This window comes from Ornithodoros turicata, unplaced genomic scaffold, assembly GCF_037126465.1.
Source record: "Ornithodoros turicata isolate Travis unplaced genomic scaffold, ASM3712646v1 ctg00000944.1, whole genome shotgun sequence".
Taxonomy (NCBI): Eukaryota; Metazoa; Arthropoda; class Arachnida; order Ixodida; family Argasidae; genus Ornithodoros; species Ornithodoros turicata.
In genome coordinates this window covers 250,642-270,315 of record NW_026999420.1, presented here as the reverse complement: position 1 = coordinate 270,315, position 19,674 = coordinate 250,642, and the positions used below count along the sequence as shown (strand labels likewise).

The following is a 19,674-nucleotide window of genomic DNA, read 5'->3' as shown; positions in this document are numbered from 1 at the left end:
GAACTCTTGCGGAGGATCTCAGTATGGCAGACCTTGACCGCTGGTTAGCGGGTATTGGTAAAAACATCCCGCCGGTAACGAGACCTTGTCAGGCTGGGGTCAATCAGTGCCATATCTCGAATAGGCGAGCCCGACGTAGGCGTTACGCGGAATTCCAACGCCTATACAACAAAAACAAACGTAAATTAGCTAATAAGATCTACGATGGAGAAAACAGGAGCGAAGGATCTCCTAGTGAGATAATCTCTTTCTGGTCAGAGATTTTTTCTTCCCCACCTAAAACTCCCCCTACTACTACTATAGTAGATCAAACATCACCTACTATAACTCTCTCTCCAATATCTGCGGATGATATTAAACGAGCCTTGAGAGGTCAGAAGTCCTCTCCCGGTCCAGATGGGATCACAGCTGATGACCTCCGCAGAATACCTCCTGAGGCATTGGCAGCCCTCTTTAATATTTTTTTTGCTTATCGGAAGGCTCCCGTCTAGTTTATTGATGGCCAGGACCATATTTCTTCCCAAAAAGCAAGTGAGCCAATCTCCGGCTGAGTATAGACCCATCACGATTGCTTCTATGGTAGTTAGGGTTTTTCATAAAATCCTTGACTGGCAATTAAGATCAGCCTTAACCTTGCATAACCTGCAACGAGCCTTCCGCCCAACGGACGGAACGTTTGAAAACCTCTATTTGTTGCGGTATCTTATTAAATCAGCTAGACGCCATTGCAAAGGGTTGGCCCTGGCCTCTCTTGATTTAAAAATGGCTTTTGATAGCATACCCGTGCATGCCATCTTGCACGCCTTGCAGCGCCAAGGGGTTGACGAGGTATTCTACACCTATCTCTCGAACTTCTATCGTGATGGATCTACCACCTTGGAGGCCGGGGATTGTAGCAGGAACGTAAGACCAGCCAAAGGAGTGAGACAGGGTGACCCCCTGTCTCCTCTGCTTTTTAATTTGGTTCTCGATCACTTCTTTAACCATCTTCCTGCACGCATAGGTCCTGACATCCAAGGCACCCGCATATCAGCTCTTGCGTTTGCTGACGATATGGTACTGATTGCCGAAACCCCAGGAGCCCTTCGTCAACTGTTGCAGGAGTTCTACACCTTTGCGGTCGCTAATGGCCTTCAAATCAACGCGAGTAAGTGTGCCACTCTAACGTTGGTTCCTTCGGGTTATCAAAAATTAACTAAGGTATCCACAGATACTTATTTCGTTCAGGATAGCCCACTTCCTTGCTTAAACGTCAAAGAGTCGCTTAGCTATCTAGGGGTCACCATTGATAGCCTTGGCAAAATACGGCCCCAGATTACCACCATCAACACCCAACTAGATGCGCTTCTGAGGTCTCCTTTAAAACCTCATCAAAAATTCACCTTACTATTGTACTATCTATTACCCCGAGTCATTTACGACTGGTCGGTGGCAGACGTCGATATGCCCCTCTTGCAGCGTTGTGATAGAAGTATCCGTCAATACGTACGCAGTTTCCTCCATTTGCCGCATGACATCCCGAATGCATATCTATACGCGTCAACCCAAGAAGGCGGTCTGGGAATTCCATGTTTTGAGTTTATGATCCCCAGAATTAAGTTAGGTCGGACGCGGAAGATGGCCATGCGACCTGAGGATGAATTCCTGCAAGCAGTTTCTAACTCGACCCTGTACCTCAGAGACACAACGCGCCTGCACAATCTCCTCCACAGAGGAGGTAGTGATATCTCAACAAAACAGTCTCAAAATCAGTACTGGTATACTCGACTTATTGGTACAACGGACGGAAAGGGGTTAAGGGAGGTTATTGGGAATCCGAATCCATTTTGGATTAAAGACCCGCCCCGTTTTCTTAGTGCTTGTGAATATGTCGACCTTATAAAACACAGTATTCACGCACTACCCTCCCGAGTCCGTTGTGCCAGAGGTCGCGATAAGAACACTAGATGTAGTGCAGGTTGTTGTGCCTCCGAAACTGTTGCTCATATCATTCAGAGTTGTCCACGGACTCATTCCACCAGAGTTAAGAGGCACGATTCGATTGTACAGAAGATTAAGCGTAAACTTGAGGCTCAGGGTATGGTGGTGTTTATTGAACCACGTCTAATGGTCAATGATATGTGTTTCAAACCAGACATTATCTGTTGCAGAGCCGGCACTGCCCTGGTTATTGATGTTCAAGTGCGGGGAGAATATCGGCCCCTCTCCCACTTCGCCCATGAAAAAATTAGCAAGTACTCTTTCCCAGGTTTGGATGATAAAATTAAAGAGTTAACAGACGCCACGGAGGTAACTCATTGCCCCATCACCTTTACGGAACGAGGCGTCATCGAGTACACAGCAGCATCCATTCTTCTCGACTTGGGTTGGAGGAAGAGGGGCCTTGCTCTCCTAGCACTATTTGTGTGTATTGGTTCGATACATTGCTTCCGTATGTTTCAACGAGCGACCTTCCATTGTTATGGTTAATCTTTTCCTGGAAAAAGAGAATGATTTGTTGTATTGCTTAGCACTCAATAAAAAGTTTATAGCTATATGACACAAAGCACGGCCAAGTATGACACCCACCATGTTTTTGAAATGCAATCTGTTCAAAGACGAGTGATAGGCGGCAGTAAGAATAATCTGCTTTCGGCTGCTAAATGACACAAAGCACGGCCAAGTATGACATCCACCATGTTTTTGAAATGCAATCTGTTCAAAGACGAGTGATAGGCGGCAGTAAGACTAATCTGCTTTCGGTAGCTATATGACACAAAGCACGGCCAAGTATGACACCCACCATGTTTTTGAAATACAATCCGTTCAAAGACGAGTGATAGGCGGCAGTAAGAATAATCTGCTTTCGGCTGCTAAATGACACAAAGCACGGCCAAGTATGACATCCACCATGTTTTTGAAATGCAATCTGTTCAAAGACGAGTGATAGGCGGCAGTAAGACTAATCTGCTTTCGGTAGCTATATGACACAAAGCACGGCCAAGTATGACACCCACTATGCTTTTGAAATACAATCCGTTCAAAGACGAGTGATAGGCGGCAGTAAGAATAATCTGCTTTCGGCGGCTAAATGACACAAAGCACGGCCAAGTATGAATCCACCATGTTTTTGAAATGCAATCTGTTCAAAGACGAGTGATAGGCGGCAGTAAGAATAATCTGCTTTCGGCGGCTAAATGACACAAAGCACGGCCAAGCGTGACACCCACCATGTTTTTGAAATGCAATCTGTTCAAAGACGAGTGATAGGCGGCAGTAAGAATAATCTGCTTTCGGCGGCTAAATGACACAAAGCACGGCCAAGCGTGACACCCACCATGTTTTTGAAATGCAATCTGTTCAAAGACGAGTGATAGGCGGCAGTAAGAATAATCTGCTTTCGGCGGCTAAATGACACAAAGCACGGCCAAGCGTGACACCCACCATGTTTTTGAAATGCAATCTGTTCAAAGACGAGTGATAGGCGGCAGTAAGAATAATCTGCTTTCGGTAGCTATATGACACAAAGCACGGCCAAGTATGACATCCACCATGTTTTTGAAATGCAATCTGTTCAAAGACGAGTGATAGGCGGCAGTAAGAATAATCTGCTTTCGGCGGCTAAATGACACAAAGCACGGCCAAGTATGACATCCACCATGTTTTTGAAATGCAATCTGTTCAAAGACGAGTGATAGGCGGCAGTAAGAATAATCTCCTTTCGGCGGCTAAATGACACAAAGCACGGCCAAGTATGACACCCACCATGTTTTTGAAATGCAATCTGTTCAAAGACGAGTGAAAAGCGGCAGTAAGAATAATCTGCTTTCGGTAGCTATATGGCACAAAGCACGGCCAAGTATGACACCCACCATGTTTTTGAAATGCAATCTGTTCAAAGACGAGTGATAGGCGGCAGTAAGAATAATCTGCTTTCGGCGGCTAAATGACACAAAGCACGGCCAAGTATGACATCCACCATGTTTTTGAAATGCAATCTGTTCAAAGACGAGTGATAGGCGGCAGTAAGAATAATCTCCTTTCGGCGGCTAAATGACACAAAGCACGGCCAAGTATGACATCCACCATGTTTTTGAAATGCAATCTGTTCAAAGACGAGTGATAGGCGGCAGTAAGAATAATCTCCTTTCGGCGGCTAAATGACACAAAGCACGGCCAAGTATGACACCCACCATGTTTTTGAAATGCAATCTGTTCAAAGACGAGTGAAAAGCGGCAGTAAGAATAATCTGCTTTCGGTAGCTATATGGCACAAAGCACGGCCAAGTATGACACCCACCATGTTTTTGAAATGCAATCTGTTCAAAGACGAGTGATAGGCGGCAGTAAGAATCATCTGCTTTCGGTAGCTATATGGCACAAAGCACGGCCAAGTATGACACCCACCATGTTTTTGAAATACAATTCGTTCAAAGACGAGTGATAGGCGGCAGTAAGAATAATCTGCTTTCGGCTGCTAAATGACACAAAGCACGGCCAAGTATGACATCCACCATGTTTTTGAAATGCAGTCTGTTCAAAGACGAGTGAAAAGCGGCAGTAAGAATAATCTGCTTTCGGCGGCTAAATGACGCAAAGCACGGCCAAGTATGACATCCACCATGTTTTTGAAATGCAATCTGTTCAAAGACGAGTGATAGGCGGCAGTAAGAATCATCTGCTTTCGGTAGCTATATGGCACAAAGCACGGCCAAGTATGACACCCACCATGTTTTTGAAATACAATTCGTTCAAAGACGAGTGATAGGCGGCAGTAAGAATAATCTGCTTTCGGCTGCTAAATGACACAAAGCACGGCCAAGTATGACATCCACCATGTTTTTGAAATGCAGTCTGTTCAAAGACGAGTGAAAAGCGGCAGTAAGAATAATCTGCTTTCGGCGGCTAAATGACGCAAAGCACGGCCAAGTATGACATCCACCATGTTTTTGAAATGCAATCTGTTCAAAGACGAGTGATAGGCGGCAGTAAGAATCATCTGCTTTCGGTAGCTATATGGCACAAAGCACGGCCAAGTATGACACCCACCATGTTTTTGAAATACAATTCGTTCAAAGACGAGTGATAGGCGGCAGTAAGAATAATCTGCTTTCGGCTGCTAAATGACACAAAGCACGGCCAAGTATGACATCCACCATGTTTTTGAAATGCAATCTGTTCAAAGACGAGTGATAGGCGGCAGTAAGAATCATCTGCTTTCGGTAGCTATATGGCACAAAGCACGGCCAAGTATGACATCCACCATGTTTTTGAAATACAATTCGTTCAAAGACGAGTGATAGGCGGCAGTAAGAATAATCTGCTTTCGGCTGCTAAATGACACAAAGCACGGCCAAGTATGACATCCACCATGTTTTTGAAATGCAGTCTGTTCAAAGACGAGTGAAAAGCGGCAGTAAGAATAATCTGCTTTCGGTAGCTATATGACACAAAGCACGGCCAAGTATGACACCCACCATGTTTTTGAAATACAATCCGTTCAAAGACGAGTGATAGGCGGCAGTAAGAATGATCTGCTTTCGGCGGCTATATGACACAAAGCACGGCCAAGTATGACACCCACCATGTTTTTGAAATGCAATCTGTTCAAAGACGAGTGATAGGCGGCAGTAAGAATAATCTGCTTTCGGCTGCCAAATGACACAAAGCACGGCCAAGTATGACATCCACCATGTTTTTGAAATGCAATCTGTTCAAAGACGAGTGAAAAGCGGCAGTAAGAATAATCTGCTTTCGGCTTTGGGTAAACGGCGGGAGTAACTATGACTCTCTTTCCGTAACCTTTCACCATAGGTCGGGGTGAGTGGCTTCCCCCTGTAATCCAGCAACCTGGAGACCTGACAGAGGGAGGGGACGACCTCTGTCTCAAAGCCGGGGATGAGTGGCTTCACCCTGTCATCCAGCGACTAGGAGGCTGGTGTGGAGGAATAAGGAAAGGGCCTGAGGTTCCTGTCGGCTTTAGCGGGATCGTGTTGCGGCGACCTGTCACCCAGTGTACTGGGCGCTGCCGGCTCGTGCTAACGGTATTGGTTATAGAATTCTCCTTGCTGCAAGTCGTGCGATGCGCAATACATAGCCTCTCGCACGGAAATGGTCAACTCCACCTTCTCGTGGTGCTACCTGTTACCCCTGGTACCGCTTCGGCGGGGCAGGGAACTGACGGAGCTCTGGCCTACCCCCCTGTCCTGATCGGGCTGCCAACCCTATCGGGACGAAAATTTCACTGGGTGCGAGTACTTCAAATGAAACAAGTGGAAGCCGACGCCGAGTGGTGCCGGCTCCCAGTGCCAACTCCCGTGAAGAGGACTCCGCATGCCCTGACCGACGCTGCGAAGATGTGTACGTTCCTGTGTGTTCGTGTGGTGCACAATTTTCGACTATGAAGGGTTTACGTATTCACGCTTCACTGAAGAAGCATACCCTTCCTGAAGTGGTTCATCAGAATAGAACGCAGCTCAATCCAGTTACTGATGGGGCCGGTCCATCGTCGACTGAGCAGGGAGGTTCTTCTGTAATCATGTGTGCCTCGGCTCAACAACCCTCAAGCTCGAGCTCAGGTCCTTCCCGAGAGGGCTTTCGTTGCCACGACTGTGGAGCGGTCTTCAGAACCAAGAATGGTTTGGGGCTGCATAGAAAGGCCCGCCATCCGGTGGCCTACCAGGCCGAGATCGACGTCGATAGAGTTCGTCCTCGATGGAGCACGGAAGAGGAATATATCCTGGCGAGGGCGGAGGTACGCCTACTGTTAGCGGCTCCTCCACCAAGATTCATGAATGTGGCCCTCCACGAACTCTTCCCTGGACGCACCCTCGATTCTATAAAATCACACAGGAAGCAAGGGTCCTATCGTCAACTAGTTCTGCAGCTCAAACAAGAAGCTCTGCGGGTTCCAGTGGTCCCGGAAGTTCCCACCGACGAAGAAGCTCATTTACCCGAGGACGGGGAGCCTAGTCCGCTGCCGCCTGATGACTCTGCGGACCCCTCACAACCCACTCCATCCTCCCGTCCTGTTCGGGAAGACAACACTGGGCGTGGTAGACTGTCCAAGATGGTGGCAATTCGAAGGGAATTGGAGAAAGTAGCAAGTCGAACGCCACCTGAAACCTTTCAAGCCGCACGACTGTTTGATATTGCGAGACAGGCGGCTCTTGGTGTGGACGTCGAGCTTGACCTGAACAGTTATATCAGAGACGTATTTTTCTCCCCCGTGGTGGAGGATGTCCGCCCCCGTGTGGAACAACGACGACGACCAGGCTCCAGACGTCAGGAGCTCAGTAACAGGAAAAGAAAGAAGATCCAGTACTTCAAAATACAACAGCTGTATCGTAAAAGGCAGCCAGTGTGCGCGCGCCTTATCCTCGACGGTTACGTGCATGCTGCAGTCGAGGATGAGGCGGCGTTCCTGGCTGCCTGGGAGGACATCATGACACGACCATCTCCGAGAGCCCTACAGGAAGACAGCAATGCAGTTCCAGATTCAACTCTCCCGATTACAGAACCCTTCTACTTAATCACAGGTCAAGACATTAAGAACAACTATCCCCCCATGGCATCTGCGCCAGGTACCGACGGGTTCTCTGCACGGTGTTTAAGAGCTGTCCCCCTTGTGGTATTACGCATCGTCTTTAACCTGATCATCCCCCAAGGCAAAGTTCCCGCATCTCTACGCAGCGCCCGTACGATTTTCATCCTGAAAAAGCCTCATGCAAGTTCTCCAGGCGATTTTCGCCCTATAACGGTTGCTCCTGTTGTGCTACGGTTGTTTCACCGCATCATGGCTCGACGGTTAACGTCATTCTTGGATCTAGATTACCGACAACGAGCCTTCCTCCCCATAGACGGCTGTGCAGAAAATGTATTGTTACTGACGACGGCATTGGCTGAGGCAAGAAGAGGGAGAAAGCCCCTTTACTTAGCGATTTTGGACCTCGCCAAGGCGTTTGACAGGGTGACAAGAGAGGCAATTCTGCAGGCGGTAAGGGCCGAGGGTCTTTCTGACGCCTTTGTTACCTACCTTGAAGATTTATACAAGGATGCCCCTACCCTGTTGACGTTTGGAACCTCGAAGAAACTAGTGCACCCAACAGCAGGAGTGAGACAAGGCGACCCCCTTTCCCCAATTTTGTTTAACTGAGTCATTAACGGCCTCCTGAAGAAGATGGATTCCGGCATTGGCTTTGGTATCGGGGAACGTAACCTCGATGCCATGGCCTTTGCCGATGACTTGGTTATGGCCGCCTCAACGCCGACAGGTTTGCAGCAACGGCTGGAGGAGACAAACACCTATCTAACTCAGCGCGGGCTCTGCTTTAATATTCAAAAGTCTTTCACGATCTCCATGGTACCATCCGGAAGGGAAAAGAAGGTTAAAGTCGACATCACCAAGAAATTCAAGATAGAGGGAGACGTATTGCCTGCAGGGGGCCCAACATTTGTATTCAGATACCTGGGTGTCTCCGTGGACCCTGAACTCAGAAAGACACCACCTCTTCAAGAACTCGAAGATGGACTCCTCAAAATCAGAAAAGCGCCCTTAAAGCCGCAACAGCGACTGGTACTTTTAAGATACTACCTACTACCAAGGATCCACCACAAGCTAGTACTGGGCAGGTTCACAGCGAAGACTTTGCGCCGTTTAGACACGGACGTACGGAGCGCCGTCAGGGGATGGCTGAAGCTCCCTCATGACACCCCTTTGGGGTTCTTCCATGCACCTGTATCCGAGGGAGGTCTCGGCGTTCAAGCTCTATCCACTACCATCCCTATCCTTCAGCGGTCTAGGATCCTACGCCTAAAGGACTCCTCTCACCCTGTGGTGAGGGAGGTCGCCCGAACTGAATACGTTAAAGGGACCGAAAAGTGAATAAACCTATCGAAACTTTATGTTCAGTGAAAAGCTTGAACCTTCTAAAGTTCAAATGTCAAAGAACTCCGCTGAAATCGCTGTAGTTTTTTTAAATCGAATTTTCGATGATTGCATGTCTAGGTACCTAGTAGGAAACCGGCAGTCTCTCAACAATGGCATAACACCGCGCCATCTGTCGAGGATGCATGTAATACGCGCGCTTCCACTCGCTAATCCGGTGAAAACGAAAGTGGCTGTGAGCGTCTGCAACCACTTTCTACGTCGAAAATGTCGAGTCTCCCGAACCTGAGTGCGCTAGAACTCCGCATTCTAGAACTATCGCGTGCACAGAACTTCTGTTCGTACGATAGCATGCCGGAAAGTGTGTACGTCGCAGCAGAAGATTCATCATCCTCAGATATATCGGAGTCACCGCCGTCCTCACCAGGATCTGATCGTGCCGGGAACGCGGACTGGTTAGTGAAATTTATATGTATTAGGGAGAAGCACTTGTTTAAGGTGAAACAAGCGCTGTTTTTTCGTTGTGCAGGTGTTCTTGCGGGAAGTGCAAACCGATGGATACCGCTGACGAGTGTTTGTGCTGCCGGGAGGTAGAGAACGTCTGTAAAAAGCAGACGGTCAACTGCATTACAGACAACGAATATTTCGAGATACTCTGCCTCGACACCGAAGTTCTGCGAGTGTCTTTTACGTACATCCGAGATACTGAAGAGTATGGCAACATACGTGACATCGCCGTGAACAAGTGAGTGTTTACGCGCTACTTGAACGGCAAACTGAATGGAAAAACCTTATTTCTGCAGGAAATTCCGTTATATCGCCTATCGGCAATTCACAAGGTGGATATGGGGTGGTCTGGGAAAGCACCATAGGAAGATTCTTCCTGCCTGCGTGGTGCATGCCATTAGGGATGCTTTTCCATCAGATGTGTATAAGGGCTTTGAACCTGCACACTTGTAAAAATGTATATTGATGCCTGCAAATTTTCATTTCTAGCTTGCTGCGAATTTTTTCATTGCTTTTTCCTTTCAGATAGTCCCACAATATTGTAATTATTATGTTTGTGCATGGATGCCTGGGAGCATATCTATTTGTACATACTCATGTCTTGTATATATGGAGAGTAAATAAAATAATTTTTATCATTGTACTTCACCTGAACTGTGTTTATAATTTTTTATACACTAGAGATTGACCAGGTTTGCAAATGCTAATTAACGGTTGAAAACACTTAACTTGATTTCACTGAAAGGAGCACTTGTAACTGATCTATTATCATATGACCAACTAACATTTGTAAAGAAAGTCCTTAGTGCTGACTTAAATGGTACAGCACCTCTTCATCTCAGTTCACAGTTAACCATGCAGCGTCGGTGTGGGCAAGAGTACTCCAAAATGGCTACATAATTTATTATGCAGTAACAGGCTCACACTACCTTTGCAATGCTATTTTTTTAAGATGAAATACACTGACACTTTTCTGCACACAGTATTCGATTCGCCACCATTCGACAACAAAACTACTGTGAACAGTCTCTGTGAATGAGAATGACTGTACCCACGTATTCTTTTTTTCATATAAGTTCTCGGTGACTGTGACCGAGATACTTTTGTAAAGAAATTTTGACAGTCCTCCAAATAGAAACTGGCTTCAGTGTACGCAACAGACTTCGCGGAACAATTAATTGAAATATAATAAAACAGCCGAAACAACATTTTTTCACAACTCTGTATTTTTCTTTTTTAATGTCCAGCAATTTAGGAGACAGAGTAGGACTTTCTGCTCTCTGATGTTTTCATGTACTTCATAGAGCTGTAAAACCTGAAAAAAAAAATAGGTAAGATACAGAATGGAAGTATAGACAGTTTTGCCTTTCACTTTTGAGCTTAACAAGAAAGTTACATTTTACCATATATGTGCTTTTGTATTCTCCTAAGGGTACAGGAATAATAATGGAGCACATAGATGAAGCTGAGAGCTGTTCTTCGAGAGTGTGCTAATTGTGACAAAAGAAATATACGATGAAAGTTGTACAGAAACAGCAAATGTCTGCTGACAAAAGTTTTAGAAATCTGGATATTACTACCTCATGTAGTTTCCGTCCAAAAGTAGGACTACTCGACATTCTTCAGTCGCAGCACGGTGCAGAGGTGGAAGTTGTGGCTAGAAAAAGATTTGGCATGTTCACAAGGTCATTAGTGCACACCAACATACATGACAACATAGACAACATGATGGCTGCAAACTCACAATTATTCAACAGCACAAGAAACGGAAAGCATGAGTAAAAAAAGATAGCGTCCATGCAGCACGTGTAGAACCACATAATCTCAGGGAAGGTAGAATCGGGAGAGCGATAAATGACTTGCGTCCGAAATTGGGTAACTTGGCATAGTTAGGACCAAGGATATGGGCTGCTCCAATACACACTCTGTTTCTATAGTACCCTTTCAATTGTCTCGCATGTATTTTTCTGCTGCATCGAGCGAAAGAGCATCAAGGTACCTAGATTCACTCTACATTCAGAATTGCAATAAATATTATGGGGCTCTACCCCATCTCTTGAGGTAATGTGCTGAAATGGAGTAATGGGTTGCCTCAGAGCGATGACGGAAATCCTATGGCGTCCAAAAGCGTTAGAAGTGCTTTGACAATTTGTGTGGGGCCAGTGAATAGTACTGCAAGGCATATTTCCTTAAGCTTGACGTGCAGAAGCTGCATACGTGTATCAGTGCATAATTGATGTTAAGATACAGAAACTATAAAGCTACGACCTTAGGGTGTTTGTATGTCAAATGAAGTCCATTGGTAGCAGCCCAAAATTCACATATGAGGTCCTTACCAACAATATGCATATTAGAAGTGTCCTTGTTTAAGAAAAAGGGTTCTGCTGCAATTGTCCCCCTCTGTGCCCTGGACTACGCCATTCTCTTCATGATCCGTGGTTAGGGTCCTGTTATGCACCTGTGCGAAGACTTGCAACTGAAACACAAGGAAAAAAAAGAGAAAAATACTGGAATTACAATGTGAAAGCATGATATAAAGAAGAGTGCAGCTAGAGCCACATAGCGCGGACAATGACAGTGATATTGTAACATGCTGTGGTACGTAAGTGGTTGCAAAGTTTTCCATTAGTCTTGCCATGGTCACTTGACAGTTGGTTAAAAGTAGAAAAGCTTTTGATGCATGACACCAATCTCCTTTTTCATTCTCCCAAGGAACCTACCTCCCCTCACTGTACAAAGAGTTGCGTGGCATGATGATGCCACAGACGGACACTTACAAAACATATGAGCAAATCTGTCTGTGCAGTCCTGTACTTCTCATACTATAGAGTACAACGAAGTCAAGACAATAAGTCACATTGCAGTATAGTTAACTTCAATGAACAAAAACCTCAGATAAGGAGTCGCAACACTTTATATGAGTAAAAAGTTCTGCTGGCCACCTTATCATCACTGGCGTCACGTAACAGTATTTACATATTCATGGATCAGGAAGCATTAGGTGCACCTTCATGCACTTTGTGAGTATGGAGATGGGACGTAGGTTGTGGAACACACTCTCATGGAGAAAGGATTAAGATTTCAAAGAAAAGCAAGTAAAACAATATCAAAGAAGTCTGACATTCTATAACAGGCAAATAAACAGAAAGCAAGAAAAAGCGCATGCACTGCAAATTCAGGGAACAATCAGGTTGAACCCTAACATATCAGGCTCCAGTTATTGCGTGCACCTGGAGGATGACACCTACATTCTGGGCTACAGGCTCATATTCTGGGCTATAGGTTTTCAACATGCCACTTGATTATTATGCCACAAATTCAAAAAGAACTGTTACATAATCCGGTGAAGGCAGATCATGTCTATTTAAAGGGGCACTAAAATGCAAAAAGAACTCTTTACATGAAAGTACGTGTTCGGATTATAGTATAATACAATCGAAATTAGCTCACAAAGCACCACCATTTGAAGAAAAACGCAATGTAAACAGTCTTTGGCAGCAATGAGCACGATTGAAGAGGGGCAGCAACGATTGGCAGCATCCAATGAGACAGTAGGAGAAGCCTTTCGTGTTTCTGTGGATTTGGAATGCGGCTGGCCGTAGTACGTACACCATATATGTGCGACATGATGTGTGTTGGTCACATCACTTTTTCAATACAGATTTACTGAATCGTTGCCCACAACAGTTATCACAAATGTTCCACTGACAACAATTATATTCACGTCCTTCGCACTATTGTTTTTCACAGTTACTGCTCTATAGCATAGCATGTGCGGCAGACATTCACTGCATTCGTGCCGAAGCAAGGAGCCTGTATAGTTCTGACTGCACCTTTGTAATGGAATCAATGTACATATTGAGTTACGATGTCATGTGGAAAGTTAGCATGTTAGCAGTTACGATGTCAAAGTCTGCCTGGGGCACGATAAAGCTGAAGACCCCCCCCCCCCCACTACTTAACACAGCGTGCCCTTCCGAGGTGAAGACCGGTGAAAAAGCAGTTGACAGAGACAAACCGTTTCCGGTGCCAATTTATCTGTGTGAATTGCAGTAGTTGGTCACATGACTCCAGTGTGCTACAAAGAGAACAAAGTGGTGCTTTTTTATAACACAGTCCTCTCCTATTATTCTTTCAGTAGCTTATAGGAGCCACTGGAGCCAACTGACTTAGGTGCGGGTGCCAAATATGCCGGCTGTTGATTTATTGTGCACCGTGCTGTCCAGATGTACCATCCTGTGCCGCCTTAGGGAAGGTACCCAGGGCTGCTGCCCCTCTAACCCCCCCCCCCCCCCCATGAAACGGCTCTGACTGCATGTAACGCAATGTAAAGTTAACTTGTTTTTTGCATTTTAGTGCTCCTTTAACACCCTATCCAAAGTAATTGGTACTTCCCTTCATTCATCTTTGGAGGCTTTGACGGAGTTTTGGTAGAGCGGGCTATCCAAAGCAGCTCCCAGGTCAAGACTGCAGTTGCAGGTGGCCTCATGAGAGCTATAGTGCAAGGTGAAGGCGACAGTGCTCAACAGGAAGTTATGCAAGGAGGGTAAAGCAACATTACATCACTCTGTTGGAAAGCGAAGCATCCTTCTCGCAATCAGGACCTCTTTCGATTCACGTGGGTAAGCTGCAGTCATTGGCGCAGGCTCGGGACTATGGTGGGCTGCTACCATGGCACTGTATGTTGTGCTTTCACACACTGTCACAGCCCCCTTTAGAAGATTTGCCACATAATCTGTAAAGAGATAAGCAGTACAAATGCCTGTATCATAAACGGAAAGAGATTTTCATACTGTAAGTGGCCTTTGTCTTCACTCTAGAAACTACTTCTGCCCCTTTCTTTGTTTTTAGGAGCTTCCTCCTGAACATCTGTTGTCCATCCTTTCCATAAGCATACTCCCGGTCAGCATTTTCATTGAAGTGCAGGGCAGCTATTTGTGTCCTACAAGGAGTGATAGAAGAGATAAGACATTGTAAATGTGATACCTCACAAATAACCTTTTTGACAACCTATACAGTAAAGAAAAAATGTCAAGCACTACGTCAACCCCTTGTCTTTCTCCCATTTCAAAGCGTGGGTACGCACCTAGCACGCATAACTTTCGGTGTGTACGCTGTGGACTTAGGAGCGAACTTCAGTATGACGGAGTGGTATGACTCGAGCCCTGATGTCTGACCCACTCTTGATAGTTGTTGAACATCCTTCAGTAGCCTTGGGTTCAGTACAATCTTCAGAAGTCTTGCATAAGCTACGGTACCTGTACATTCAGAGCATTTGTTGTCCTCGCCATGTACACTGTACATACATTACGTCTAGTACATGTGGAGTATGCTAGACTAACACACTAAGGAAAAATGCGCTTCTCCTAATTCAAATTACCAGGCTGCAGCCACGGCCTTTCTGCAACTGTGTCATGTAAGCAGCGATGGTATGGACCTTCGTGACTGGTATGGACATTTGTAATGTGGCGTGTCATGCCTAATGAAGTAATGTTAGTGTCAGAGCTACATATCTGTTATTATCTGATTAAGTCTTACTTTTCCACATGCTCAGTAGCAGTTCTGAATTCCCCTCAGCTGTGGAATTGCACCAGTAGAGATGGTTGCAAATATGCTGCACCCATGGTTTTAAAGGAGCACCTGCACTAGTTTTGGCTGCTGTGTCCAATTTCTTCTTCAAGCCTGCATACAAAATTTAAATACATAAGCCCAACAATAAAAATTCATGACATAAATTCAACGGCAGAGCACTGAAATGGTCATGATGTACAGCGTATCAGTAGCAGTGCAATCGACCCTACGGTGTGGGTTACATAATAAGCAAGCAAATATCACCTTTCACCACATACCAGGTATCAAATCCATGCACTATGCTGGGTTCCATTTCACGCATGTGCTTTCTCACTGCAGGATGTCGATCAGTCGTAATGGATGCCACGATGATGTGATTTGATTTCAGTTCGTCCAGGCATCTCACAAATCCCACCTTTTCCATGTTTGTGCTGGAAGCAACATCTGGAGACTAGAGCAAGAAGAACACACAAAAAGAAAGAATCAAACTATGGCAGCTGGTAGGCCTTATACAAGTAATATATGTGCCAAACACTTACCTCACCAACCTGTACTTGAACGGAGCTGACGATTTTCTTTGAATGGGCTTCCATAAAAGTGTATGTCATGTACTTGGCACAGTGACCAGGAGAATCACATCTGCCATCTCCAAGGAGGTCAACAGGCTTGTCTTGAAGTGAAAGGAGCAGGTGGTTGTGTTCTGCATTCCAAACCTGTAAGATTTGTGCAATATAACAGCCATTGTTGCAGAAAGCAAACTCTATACCTCCTGATACACTGAAGCACCGATGCTTGTCAGTTACTACTTATCACAATCATATGATGATAATTAATATTTTTAGATAGATTTTCAAGTATTGTGGAAGCGACTAGGAACTGGTACCTGTGATACAGCAGGCAGTAGGCAACCTTTCTGATATGTGTCGTATGCAACCTTTGAAATCATTTGTATGTTGATGGAGCTCAGCAGTCGAAGAACCTTTAGAAAGGGATGTAACGTTTTATTATGTATGCTCCCAAACATGCAAGTACACACCTTGGTGGGACTGGCTCCGTTGAACAGTATTGCACCGGAGAGCAGAACGTTTCCTGCAGCCATCCTGTTCAGTTCTGGCTGACTGTTCCAAGAGAATTTGTGGCCGCTTGCACATTCGGACACAACAGTGAGAAGTGTGCCCCGAACTGATGTGGTAACCTTGCATGACCCACTGCAACTGCGACATGCTTTGAACAATTCCAGTAGTGGGGCTTCAAAGACAATGAATTTTCGCTGTTCCACTGGACATTCAGGTGTAGTGGTGTCTCTAGAAAATTAATTGGCCATCTTTAATCATAAGTTTGCTTCAACAGAAAGTGTTCCTGTACCCTTCAAGGAAGCTATCCTCAGATGGGTAGTAGCTCTCATCAGTTTCTTCTCCCACTGTTGATGTCATACTGATGTTCTGCACCTGTCCAAAGACTCCAAAAATGTTACAAAGTCTGCAACACGTAACAAAGCTAGTGGTTCCACCTGTGGACTTGGCAGAATCTGCGAAGTGGGGGTCGATGTAATTATTGGCCCACGTGATGTCCTTTCAGCTGTCTTTGTGTCCGTGTAAGGATTGCAAAAATATTATCAATTGGATACAGAGTCACCCCTATCCTACCTCTTGAGCAATCACACAGCTGTAACTGGTAGAAGCAAGAGGGGGAGACGAAGCCACAGGTAGGAATGCTGTCACTCCTGGCAAATCCGGATCATCATTTTTAGCATACCAGCTTCCAGCTATTTCTGTCATGTTAACTTGAGTGCCTGGATCACACACACAGACACAAACAAAAAGAGTAATAAGAAATGCGGATCACATTGAGCACTAATCTTGTATACACTTCTTACATGCAGACTTCATAGTGATTGGAGAGACAGTGCTGCAGTATGCATGGTCGAACTCGACTACAGTTGTTTCCTGCAAAGTAGGAAAATTCAAGTTTACTGAGTATATTTGGTTCTGAATTCTTGCAGTGCAGATCTAGACAAGACTTTTTTACTGCGTACTTCACAAACAGTGTCCGTCGACGTGGACAATGTGCTAGCAGCATCAGTAGTGTCATCCGATACGGTGACTTCCATGCACAAGTCCATGAAATCATTGCAGTCGACCTGAAACAGTTTTAAAACTATTTCAAAACAGAAATTTTCAAAAGATGACCAAATGGTGAGATCTCTACATACTACAAAGCAGTCCGGCGCCACTTCAACACCGGAATGTCCCTGAAATTAAATTTGGTCATGTTCACAATGCCCAGTGGGTGGGATAACACAAGTTAAATGGTATACGTCATCGCTATATTATAATTTATACATGTGTGCCACCTGTACATACCTGAGACGTTGTGCTGAGCCCGTCACCAAAGCGAAGCAGAATAACAGGTGACGGAACGGCAGTTTGCTTCAGACGTTTTCGCACTTCGCCAACTGCGGCATCTTCGTAGTCATCGGCAGAAAAATGGAATGAGCACACACGACACGACTGCTGTATCTCATAGCCGAGTGCTTCGAACCACTTTCGTTTTCGCGCATTGTCCTGTGGAATCTTGTGGTAGAAAACGCCCGTCGTCGAAGATGAACGATTTCCGCATCCCCGAACTCCACAACGTACACCAGGCATTCGTAAATACGTGACACAACAGTGACAGACAAGTTATTTGATTACTTTCACAGACTTTCACTTCATGCTTCGCGCTGCCGGTATGACCACCCACGGCGTAGACAATAAGCGCGATAACACAGACGGCCTTGCAGACGGCCTTGCAAACGGCACGGCGCGTCGTAGCTGAATGTTATATTAGTATAAAAACTATGTTCTTCAAATGCCTGGAAGTGAACGTCATTTTTAAAATGACGTTTAGTTATAACGATAATGTGTATCAACTTTGTTCTCTAGAAACTAATTGTCACGTGATACAGGTTGACCAATCCCGGACGCCCTGGACCTGAAACCCAAGTTACTCTTTTTTGCCGTTTGTTGGCAGCACCGTCCATGTTCCGGCAACCTTCAAAATATTTATACGTAAAAAATATTCCGATTTGTGAGGTAATGCTTTCTCTGTGTTATCAAACAATGATAATGTGCAGGATGGTGGGCCAAAATATGGGGGTTATTTTTCACTTTTCGGTCCCTTTAAAGGCATCCTTGCCCAGGCAACGGCTATTGCTACAATAAATGGAAGGTTCCTGAGAACCACAAGGGCGGCGAACAAGTATTGGGCCTCTCTTCTCCACAGCAGCAACGATGGAAAAGCGCTAAGAGATTCTTGTCACGTACCTAGTGCCCACAAATGGATCGCGGAAGGCACTAGGGTAATGCCCGGCCACCAATTCGTAGATGCGGTCAAAATCCGCATAAATGCGCTGCCATGCCGCACCAGGTCGGGGAGAGGACAGGAAGGTGAAAAGACCTGCCGGGCTGGCTGCTCCTCTGATGAGACGTTGGCACATATTGTGCAAATGTGCCACAGGGCCCATGCCGCAAGAGTTCGGAGGCACAACAACGTTGCTCGCTATGCGGCAAAGCGGTTGATAGAGAACGGCTGGAAGGTGGAAGAGGAGCCCAGGTTCTCCGTGCCGGAAGGGATATTGAAGCCAGACATTGTTGCAGTAAGAGGAGAGGAAGCAGTGCTCCTAGATGCTCAGATAGTGGGCACTGGAATCCCGACGGCACTAGCCCACCAACATAAAGTCCTAAAATATGATAGAGCGGACATCCGCCAGCAGATTATTGAAAAGTTTGCATCACCTGCGGCGGATGTCACAGTATCCAGTATCTCCATGTCATTTAAAGGAGTATGGGCTAAGGAGAGCGCCATCAAGCTACAACACATGGGCCTCTCCAAGAACGACATCGCTTTAATGACAGTCATCGTATTCCAAGGGAGCACGCACATTTACAAAGTGTTTGGCCGTATGACGACCGTGGAAACCCCACGGCTGATGGAGGGTGTGGGACCCTCTTCGACGGGAATGTTTTAGCTATAAGTGTATTTAGGTGAGGTATCTCTTCCTGTATAAAGAGAGAACTTATTTAAAAAAAAGCTAAATGCCACAGAGGACGTAATACCCACCATGTGTTTGAAATACAATCCATTCAAAGACGAGTGATAGGCGGAAGTAAGAATAATCTGCTTTACAGTGACAGTGTTGGCTGCGGCGATCGCGGAGGCCAGACGGAGGAAAGCTGCACTATATATGGCCATGATTGACCTCTCCAAGGCGTTCGATAGCGTCTCAACGGATGCCATTCTACGAGGAGCCAAAGTCGCCCGGTTATCCGAAGATTTTCTACTCTATCTGAAGGACCTCTACTCGGATGTCCCCACGTTACTGCGAATAGGGAGGTCTACCAGATTGGTAAACCCTACGACTGGAGTCAGACAGGGAGACCCGCTCTCCCCTGTGCTCTTTAATCTGGTTCTTGACGAATATTTACGACACGTGGACGCCCGAATTGGATTCCAAGTGGGAGAAGCCTCGATAGACGTTATGGCATATGCAGACGATTTGACACTGGTTGCCTCAACGCCTGGTGGACTGCAGGCCCGAATTAACTCTGCGATCGATTTCTTCGAGTGTAGAGGTCTGAAGGCTAACATCTCGAAGTCAATGACAATTGCACTTGTCCCGTCTAGCAAGGACAAAAAGATGAAAGTTGATCAACAGAGGTCTTTCTATATCTACGACACAGAAATCCCCA

General features: G+C 45.8%; 2 protein-coding genes and 2 long non-coding RNA genes across 5 annotated transcripts; 1 reads left to right on the top strand and 3 right to left on the bottom strand.

The window, feature by feature from the left end:
* Positions 1 to 9,010: 9,010 nt before the first annotated feature.
* LOC135375747 (P2X purinoceptor 7-like) lies at positions 9,011 to 9,891 on the top strand. Its single transcript, XM_064608398.1, has 3 exons — positions 9,011 to 9,321; positions 9,396 to 9,611; positions 9,670 to 9,891. The coding sequence occupies exons 1-3, from the start codon at positions 9,134 to 9,136 to the stop codon at positions 9,824 to 9,826; spliced, it is 561 nt and encodes a 186-aa protein (XP_064464468.1). The 5' UTR covers positions 9,011 to 9,133; the 3' UTR covers positions 9,827 to 9,891.
* Positions 9,892 to 10,592: 701 nt separating this feature from the next.
* LOC135375745 (uncharacterized) lies at positions 10,593 to 12,937 on the bottom strand. 2 transcript variants are annotated; one of them, XR_010417370.1, is made up of 4 exons: positions 11,710 to 12,937; positions 10,954 to 11,030; positions 10,777 to 10,863; positions 10,593 to 10,688 (listed from the first exon to the last, which is right to left on the bottom strand). It is a non-coding gene; the product is annotated as an uncharacterized LOC135375745 (long non-coding RNA). The 2 variants fall into 2 exon arrangements; XR_010417369.1 differs by having other exon boundaries at positions 10,777 to 11,030.
* A 2,081-nt stretch (positions 12,938 to 15,018) lies between these two features.
* LOC135375751 (uncharacterized) lies at positions 15,019 to 16,467 on the bottom strand. The gene is made up of 6 exons (XM_064608400.1): positions 16,310 to 16,467; positions 15,981 to 16,248; positions 15,828 to 15,923; positions 15,484 to 15,657; positions 15,223 to 15,395; positions 15,019 to 15,055 (listed from the first exon to the last, which is right to left on the bottom strand). The coding sequence occupies exons 1-6, from the start codon at positions 16,375 to 16,377 to the stop codon at positions 15,019 to 15,021; spliced, it is 816 nt and encodes a 271-aa protein (XP_064464470.1). The 5' UTR covers positions 16,378 to 16,467.
* A 119-nt stretch (positions 16,468 to 16,586) lies between these two features.
* LOC135375746 (uncharacterized) lies at positions 16,587 to 17,230 on the bottom strand. Its single transcript, XR_010417371.1, has 4 exons — positions 17,157 to 17,230; positions 16,980 to 17,084; positions 16,821 to 16,890; positions 16,587 to 16,736 (listed from the first exon to the last, which is right to left on the bottom strand). It is a non-coding gene; the product is annotated as an uncharacterized LOC135375746 (long non-coding RNA).
* Positions 17,231 to 19,674: the final 2,444 nt, after the last annotated feature.

What these genes read in the sequence shown, in the direction of transcription:
- LOC135375747 (XM_064608398.1), top strand. Translation starts at nt 9,134, where the DNA reads ATGTCGAGTCTCCCGAACCTGAGTGCGCTAGAACTCCGCATTCTAGAA. An exon ending in CGTGCCGGGAACGCGGACTG is followed by an intron (nt 9,322 to 9,395) that starts GTTAGTGAAATT and finishes TTCGTTGTGCAG; the next exon opens with GTGTTCTTGCGGGAAGTGCA. An exon ending in CGTGACATCGCCGTGAACAA is followed by an intron (nt 9,612 to 9,669) that starts GTGAGTGTTTAC and finishes TTATTTCTGCAG; the next exon opens with GAAATTCCGTTATATCGCCT.
- LOC135375751 (XM_064608400.1), bottom strand. Translation starts at nt 16,377, where the DNA reads ATGACATCAACAGTGGGAGAAGAAACTGATGAGAGCTACTACCCATCT. An exon ending in TACTGCCTGCTGTATCACAG is followed by an intron (nt 15,658 to 15,827) that starts GTACCAGTTCCT and finishes CAAATCTTACAG; the next exon opens with GTTTGGAATGCAGAACACAA. An exon ending in TTCAAGTACAGGTTGGTGAG is followed by an intron (nt 15,396 to 15,483) that starts GTAAGTGTTTGG and finishes TTCTTGCTCTAG; the next exon opens with TCTCCAGATGTTGCTTCCAG.